Raw genomic sequence first — 8,678 nt, forward strand, 5'->3', positions numbered from 1 at the left:
GTCCTCTTACGTTTCGCTCGTGTCTCCTTGTCCATCGGTGCCACAGATAGTACTCTCAAGTTCGTCGTCTGAAGTCGCGATCTTGTCTATCGGTTGCACAAAGACGATTTCCTTGAGAATGACATGAGATACTTGAAAATTTTCCCAAGTTTAAGGGCAGTCAAGGTCTTCGGTGGACTTCCAGTACTACTACTTGACCAGCTTGAGCGATACTGGGTTTTTTCACAAGTTTAATTGGACAATGATCACTTAGTCTAGTAGTCTACAGTCACCTGAAGAAACATAGGTAAAACGGCTTTTGAAGCAGCTAAATGGGTTCACCTGTTGGAACGGTTTATAAGAAGGATGTTTAAACACAAAATTTTGCTAAGAGGCTAATCAACCACATCAACACAAAATTTTGGTAGTTACATAGGAGTGTCAAAGCTTACATGGAGGATGTTTTACTTCTTATGGAAACTGTGGTCATGCAAGACTTCAATCTGTTTGATAAAAGATCAGCAAACAGGTTGGCAATGCCTGATAAAGCATACACAACCATGATTTTGCTTACTGGCCTTCAATTATCAATTTTATCTGGTTTTTGCTGGCTTGCATTACTCTGATACAAGAAGAAATAAGAAAGATGCTCAAGTACATTGTGCTACTGTTTAGGCCCTCCGTGGTTAATATACAATGTGGTTCGAGGTTAAACAAAAAGTTTTCCCATACAACAAACACGAAAAAAAATCACATTTAAATTAGAGCAGGGGAATGTAAAGTTGCTGTGAATGCACTATTATGAAATCAAGGAGACCAATGAGACGAACTCTGCCACATTTCGGCCCCCCTTTGACTTTATGTTGATGACAAAGTGTTCCGGGTATTTCCTAAGCAATGCAAGTAAGCCAACCCATGGTTTTCCCTTGGGCCATTCTTCGGAAGTCAGGTATCTCCTTACCCTACCATGATGCCAAACATTCCCATACCTCTCCAGCAACTGCATGTCAAGAAACGGAAAAACAAAATCAAATGCCATTTTGGAGATAATTAAAACAAATAAACTACTAACAGAAAGTAGAGACACAACTGCATGTCAAGAAACAGAAAAACAAAATTAAATGTCATTTTGGAGATAATTAGAACAAATAAACTACTAAGAGAAAGTAGAGACACAAATTTGCGATTGCTAACAGAACTCTACAGCTTCAATAAGCACAAAACTTCTTTCCTTCGATAAGCATCATAAGAATCATAACTTCAGGCGAAGTAAGTTCTTATGAAATTGGACAGGGCCCTAAAGAGAATAAATATAATAGAGATGAGGACAAAAGCACCTAGTAAACACACTAATCAAAAAGGAAACGAATCCAGGAAACTGAAAGTTTCTGGATGAAAAGTCACAAGCATAAAACCTGAGAAACATAATGAGCAGTCCAAATTTTGCAGTCTCGTAATTTTAACATTATATCAAGATCAAAAGATAATTTAGGATGTTACGTAAATGCAAGTCACTGGAGGCATAGCTTTTCTTAAATGACTGAAAGCACACCCAGGTATGGAAAGCATAGTTTACAAACGCATGGCAAGACCACGAAACATGTTTCTGAAGAATTAAGAGGTGAGTTAAGTCATGAGACAGGCCTCAAAAGCGGGCATCTATATGACAGATCTTGATGATACAAAAAAGCAAAACAGATATGCAAAGACAGGGGTCTCACATTGTTGGCAGACAGAAGAACACTGACAGTATTTTATAAGACAATTCAGTAAGAGTAGTAACTAAATCCTAAAGTTTCATAAAACAAAGAAACTCAATAACGAGGGCCTTGGCAGTGCGCAACAGTTACACACACATAAATTTCCACTGTAGCAACGGAATATTAGTAAAATGCTTAGGAATCCATTCATATGCTAATGCCACATATATGATAAACATCTGAATAGCATGGTTACACAACCTATGCACCTATTAGTACCCGAGATGGACATTGCAGCAAATTTTTTAAACATTTTAACCAATGTGAATATTTATCAACAGAGAACACATTATTTTACTCTATAGTTACTAATATATATACTGCATCAGATTTGAAATTGCCTTACTTGCATGCTTCTGAACTAAAATACTTGACTAATTTCACCTTTGTGCTTCATACTTTTCACAAAGGTTTTCAGGTTACAATTAGACTAACCTCGGTATGAAGTTTGGCCATGGCCATCCATTCTCCTGGATCGCAGAGATCAGAAAGCACGTTAGCCACACAAGAAACTACCTCTTTTTCTTCCAACTTCAACAGTTCATTATTGTCAGCATCCCTGCTGCCCCTTGATCTTGAGTCTGGCCTTTTTTCTGCATAAGTACAATATAGTAGGTAAGTATTGCCCGCAACTTGGATCAGCTTAACAATATTTTGCAATTTTCGATCTTTCAAAATGGGCTGAATATTAACATAACAACTGAAAAAACTGTGCAATGATGAGTTTCTAAGAGGCCCGGAAATGAATATTGAAATTCATCCTCACAACAGAGAGGGAAATGCTTTAAAAAGTAAAAGGGGTTGAATTAATTTAATAATACCAACTAACAGTAATGGATTGAGTTATCTGCTAAAAAACGGTTAACCCTGATCCCCTCATCTAAATTTTGATCAGTATCACATAACAATTGAAGGATATCTTCCTCCGTCAAGTAATCTACACAGGGTTATAAGGCTTTTACTTCGAAGTTCGTCGCAAAGTTCTCTCTTTTCCAGGTTCTGCATCCATTTTAAACAAAGCTTGACCGCTGAGTATGGACAAGTACGGTCATAGACTTTCAGAAACAACACCGACCTAACTCAAACAAGAAGAAACCAAAAACACCTTTGAGAAAAGAGACTAAGAGATCTTAGCAATCTTGTAAAACACACCAACACCCTAGCTTCTGCAAATTCATTTACATCTCCTGTCCCTTGATCCTGCAGAAGAGATGCCCGTTGATTGAAACCGGAGGTGGTGGGGACAGATACTCTAAAACTAGATGTGCACTAGTATCTAACTGCTCTGATCCAGTAGCTAAAGTCATAACGGGATTCCAGTAGACACTAAAATTAGAATCCGTAAGATCATTTCGTACAGGAAGGCTGCTGATTTGAAAATAAGACCTACACTTCTATTGACGCCTCCAGTAAGACAGAATAAGTGGTATTCTCTACATAAAAGCTACTAAGCACTTAGGGATGCTACGCATTGTGTTGTGTTGCTTCTATAATTTCTTCAGAACCTAACCTCATGATACTGAAATCTAATCTCCTGAATCAGCTGAAGGTTTGGTAAATTCTGTTTCTTATAATTTTGTGTGTGAGTTATTCGTTTATCGGACTAGAATGTGGAATATCCAGTTGGCTAATTTCTTACTCAGTCCTGATTCTGCTGCTAAAATACTTGCTATGAATGTTACTGCTATTGGTTCTGGCAAACTAATGTGAACTCCTGATAGGAAAGGAAAATTTTCAGTGAAAAGTGTTGACAAAGTCTTAAGTGATACCATGAACTCTTCTGCTAGTAATAATGGTACTTCTCCTTATGTGTGGAAAGTTGTGTGGAAACTCAAACTTCCTCACAGAACAGAACTTCTCATATGGAAATGTATAAGAGGGATTGTTCCAACAAGACATAAAATATGTAGCAAAAATGATATTGATGTACACTGCAGTCTGTCTAATGCTCCTACGGAAACAGTTGACCATCTATTTGTTGAATGCCCTTATGCTAGATCTATTTGGTTAAGTGTTAACATAAATGTTAGTAATGTTATAGATGATTTTGGGTGCTTCAATAGATGTGTCATACTCCCTCCGTTTCTGAAAAAGAGTTACTATCACTTTTTCAATTTGGCCTATTTTTAGGCTAAAATGAAAAAGTGATAGTACCACTTCTCCAGAAACAGAGGTAGTATCTTGGTTTTCTGCAGGTACTCAGCAGAATGGAATTTCAGGTAGTATGGATCAACACACTAAATGTTTACTCATATTTACAGTCTGGACCATCTGGAAGGATAGATGCTCGTTGATCTTTCAAAACATCAAGCCTAACAGAACTATTACTATTGCTAGAATTAACTCTCTTATTAATCAAAGCATTGCAGGTGATGGTTGTGTGTCTTTAAGACATGGAACCATTACGTAGGTGCAAAAATGGAACCACCAGAGCCAAACTACTGGAAAATCAATTTAGATGCTTCTTCAAAGAGACTAAACAGGGTGGAATTGGACTAATCATTAGGAATCATGCAGGTAACTGCTTTGGAGTCAAAAGGAGATACTTTAATGGAGGACTGATAGAGGACAATGAAGTCGAAGAGTTGGAATGTCCGACTTTAAAGGAAGCAGGTACGCGGGGCATTGCTAAGAACCTGGATAAAGTTGAGTTAGAGTCTGAAAGTGAAGCTTTAATAAAGTCTGTTAATGGACAAATTTCTTATGTTCACTGGAGAAACCAAGGTTCAATTCTGGTTCTGGATATTAAATTTCTTTTAAGTAGGTTAAGTTCTTGGGTTTGTAAGTCAGTCAATAGGATAAACAATGAAGTGGCTGATCTGTTAGCCAAGAAAGCTAGAAGTTTAAGATTAAATTTTGAATGTCTTGATGATTTCAGTCATGATATTCAGATTCTAGTTGCGCAAGAATCACCTATTGTAACTGAACTTCCATGATCAATATATTCCTTTTAGTATCAAAAGAAAAATTCTAGAAAATAAATAAAAAATAAAATCTCCTGAATCATGAACTCTTCCTAACAAGCAAAACTAGAATCTCATAATTCCCCTACAGATCTCCAAAACAATGCTATCATGAAAAACTAGGAGACAAAAACACTAACCCAATTGCCCAGAAGATCCAGCTTTTCCAGCTCCATAACCAAACTCCTGCATTTCCCCTGCCCTCCTCATTCTCTTACTAGCACTACCACCAGCATCATCATACTCATCATAACCTTCTTCATCTTCTCCTTCCACATCTTCATCCTCCTCTTCTTCCTCTTCCTCATCATCATCATAATCATTCGCTGCCCTAATTTGTCCCCGACCATACAACGGCGGCGTCACAGCCCCAATTCTCCCCCCAACAGCAGACGTATTTGGCCTAGGCGGTATAATCGAAGTACCCAAAATACTCCTAACAGGCAACAAAAAATAAAACTTCTTATCCCCAATTTGTAACAAATCTTGTGAATCTAATTTGATTGGAGGATCTCCTGGCAGATGAAGAACATTTTCAACGGAACAACCATTTTTGCCAATAACTTCAAGAGCGAAACGACGACGCCGAAAATCATAGAAGATTCTGGCGTGGTGGCGTGATATGTTCATACCACCACCAAGACTTGATAGATCAACATCTACTGTTGATTTCTTGCTGTTTCGACCTAATATGATCGAGTATGTTTGCATATAGTATTCGAAATCTTCACCTTGGAGTTTTGCGAAACCTGCTTCAACATCACTTCCTGCTGCTGTTGCTGCCATCATTGCTAGGGTTAGGGTTTTGAAAAGATTGAGAACTCTAAGTTGGTTTTGTGAGTGGAAATGGCTTTAAAGGGGATTTATATTATTAATGGAACCAGAAATTTTGTTCAGGGGAAATTTTCATTGAAGCAGAATTTGGGAAGGAGATGGAATAATTTTTGCAGGAGGAGAGAATTGGGGTTGGTTAAGTGTGCGATAACTCATACACCGGCCCTTTTTCTTATTAGGGGCCGACCCAAAAAAGATGTTTGTTTTTTTGTCAAACTATCCGTTAGCCGCGTCACGATTCACAATCACGGGCAAAATCTAAGCCTATGAAGATTAAGGCGGCACAAAAACCGGTCAGAAGTCCATGTATCGGACTAGAATCGAAAAAATCGGACCAAAACCGTACAGGAACCGGGAATGAAATAGGAGAACCGGTGTATACCGGTACAGGGACCGGGAATGGGTGAGTACCGGCTTGTACCGGACCAAATAACCCGGTTAACAATAGCCTTCGATCTTTATATCAGAATTAATCACGACCATTGATTCTAGGTATTTGTAGTAATCTTATCTTTCGAGAATTGCTATTCACGACTGATTCTTATTCCTTTTTTCTCAGAGCTGAAGAACAGAAGCACCACCGCTCACTTCTTTTTATTCTTCTTCACTCTGACTCGAGTTTCTGTATCAGATTCACCACCACCACCACCTTCTTCTTCTTCATCACCACCACCACCACCATCATCTGATTTTGGGTAATTTCGGATATGTTTGTTTAACTTAGGATTCTTAATAATTAGTTACATGTTTAATTAATATAGTTCATTGCATGTCTGAATATGATGTAAGGTTTTATTTGAGATCGATTTGTTTGATGTCTAGAAACAAAGAATTAATGGATTATGTGATGGTGGTGGCTGTTGTTAGTTCCGGAAAATTGAATCTGAGAAATTACAGCCGTGAACAGATTGAGGAGAAGATGGTGGTGCTACTCTAGAAATTCAACATTTCTGACGGGTTAGAAGATTGGGTTGAATTCAAGTGTTAATGGCAACATTATTGGGTTTTTGATTTTTCTTGTGAATGTGGGTATGAAGTTAGAAATCAGATTGAAGAATTGTTGCAGTGAATTTTCTGTGAGTATTGGTTGATTTCAGTTGGGTTTATGCTGAATTGAATTTTCCGTGAGTCATTGATTCATTGTATTTGTATGGGTTTGTTGATGGTGGTTTTTAGTTCAGGTCTAAATTTGTAAAACCCTGCGTTTAATAGGCCGTCACTCTGCAAAGAGACATAACCATGTGAAAGTGATGAGTGTTCAACCTCTTCACTGGCGCATTTATTGAGCAACTCAATATATATATATATATATATATATATATATATATGTGTGAAATTTATCCAGAATGGTGCATGTAGCAACAATCCCAGATACTCTGTAAATTTTGGAACCTTGCCTGTATTATTCAATTAATATAAGTTCCTTTGAATGCCTTGTTCCCGGCTGAACCCTTAATGTTGATATGGCATGACAATTTGTGTTCACTCGCAGCAGAGTAGCACGAATTTCCAAGTATCAAGGATAAGGTCTTTGCATAAAGTATTGAATCTGAAAGTATACTGCTCTCTGGCAATGAACTTAAAGAGCTCTGTGTCAACACATAGAATTCAATCAATTTTGTGATAATTCACAAGATTCAGATATTACCCTTATTAGTTTGCAAAAATTAGGGTGTGCAAAAAATCAGTGGAGAGTCGGAGACATAGGAAAAAAAAGAAGAAGGTAAATCCACCATCACTAGTAGTACTTAGATTTTGTTCAAAGGTAATTAATTCCCTGTTACCGTGTCACGTCTCAAAGGTGTAATTCACAATTTTATTCTTATTGCTGCAGGTACTAATTGAATATATTAATTGAATCCAAGTCCGATTTACACCTCTCTTGTCGATGTGTATAATTCTAATGCAAATGAGGACAAAAGAAGAAAAAAATTTCATTCCTTTTCCTTTTCTTTTCTTGAAAAACAAAAAACAAAATCAAATCGAATCTCCAAAGTATAGTATGTTCGCAACAATGCTACCAGTGTGAACTCACACCAAAAATTTCAAACACAGGAGAAATCTGGTGGGCGACGAGGGATGTAAAATCTTGCTTGAGTTTGGTTGTTTCTACATGTTTTATCTAGTTGTTGTTCATCCTTGACTGGTGTCCATTTTCATTGCATCGAATAATCACCAATGTGGGTCATACTTACATCATCTCCTCAATTTCACCACTACTTCACAACCTCCACTTCCTACGAGATCAGGATGTGCAGTTATGACTCTATAAATAATAGGCTCTTCAATCTATCCAAGGAGAGTCATCATCACAAGTATCCAGAAATACAGAGAGAACATATCGCTTACTATCTACAAGCAAGTTTTATCTTTTGATATACAGTCATAATCAAACACACGTCACAGAGTCTATCAATCTTATCTCAACACTTCCTTTGCTTCCTTCCCTAAGACCAACCCTTCTCTTTCCTTTGTGACTAAAGCAAGACTGAAACAATCATTTCTTGGTTTACGCCAGAATTGTATAGATTGATCTCCCAAATCTAAAATACTCATGTGTAGTACATTTTTTTAGGATTTAAACTTGATTCTCATCAACCTACCCTATTTTTACCATTTTCACAAGAATCAGTTTTTACCCTCAAACACCCTATATATCTGCAAAGAGCATATACAAGGTGAGATCCCGTGGTATATTCTCTTTGCAGATGACGCGATGCTAATTGGCGAGTCCAAGTCTGAAGTCAAAGAAAAACTAGAGTGGTGGAAACGAACTCTATAATCGAAGGGCCTTTAGGCTCGACAGAATCAAAACTAAGTACCCAAAGTGTGATTCCAAGGATACCAGAACCAATGACGGAAATATTTTGCTAGTCGGACATCTAGTATCGAGGAAGGACTCCTTCAGATATTTTGGATCGATGATCCAAGATGATGACGGAATCGGCGAAGATATCAGACACATGACCCAAGCAGGTTGGGAGAAAATAGAGACCAATATGCATCCTTTGCGATAGAATATGCGCAACAAAATTGAAAGAAAAGTTCTACAAGAAGGCGATATGACCGGCGATGTTATATTGAACGGATTGCTGGGAACTAAAACCAGCACCTTAGAGAGTTGCATGCAACAAAGGTGCGT

The 8,678-nt window shown here is 37.7% G+C and overlaps 1 protein-coding gene across 1 annotated transcript; it reads right to left on the minus strand.

Annotated features, from left to right (window-relative positions):
• Window positions 1-617: 617 nt before the first annotated feature.
• On the minus strand, window positions 618-5,694 carry LOC113282957 (FHA domain-containing protein FHA2-like). The gene is made up of 3 exons (XM_026532069.1): window positions 4,843-5,694; window positions 2,175-2,332; window positions 618-979 (listed from the first exon to the last, which is right to left on the minus strand). The coding sequence occupies exons 1-3, from the start codon at window positions 5,489-5,491 to the stop codon at window positions 779-781; spliced, it is 1,008 nt and encodes a 335-aa protein (XP_026387854.1). The 5' UTR covers window positions 5,492-5,694; the 3' UTR covers window positions 618-778.
• Between the last annotated feature and the right edge of the window lie 2,984 nt (window positions 5,695-8,678).

The sequence above is a fragment of the Papaver somniferum genome, chromosome 5 (assembly GCF_003573695.1).
Source record: "Papaver somniferum cultivar HN1 chromosome 5, ASM357369v1, whole genome shotgun sequence".
In the NCBI taxonomy this organism is placed as follows: domain Eukaryota; kingdom Viridiplantae; phylum Streptophyta; class Magnoliopsida; order Ranunculales; family Papaveraceae; genus Papaver; species Papaver somniferum.

What these genes read in the sequence shown, in the direction of transcription:
- LOC113282957 (XM_026532069.1), bottom strand. Translation starts at nt 5,491, where the DNA reads ATGATGGCAGCAACAGCAGCAGGAAGTGATGTTGAAGCAGGTTTCGCA. An exon ending in TGGATCTTCTGGGCAATTGG is followed by an intron (nt 2,333 to 4,842) that starts GTTAGTGTTTTT and finishes GTACTTATGCAG; the next exon opens with AAAAAAGGCCAGACTCAAGA. An exon ending in TGGCCAAACTTCATACCGAG is followed by an intron (nt 980 to 2,174) that starts GTTAGTCTAATT and finishes CTTGACATGCAG; the next exon opens with TTGCTGGAGAGGTATGGGAA.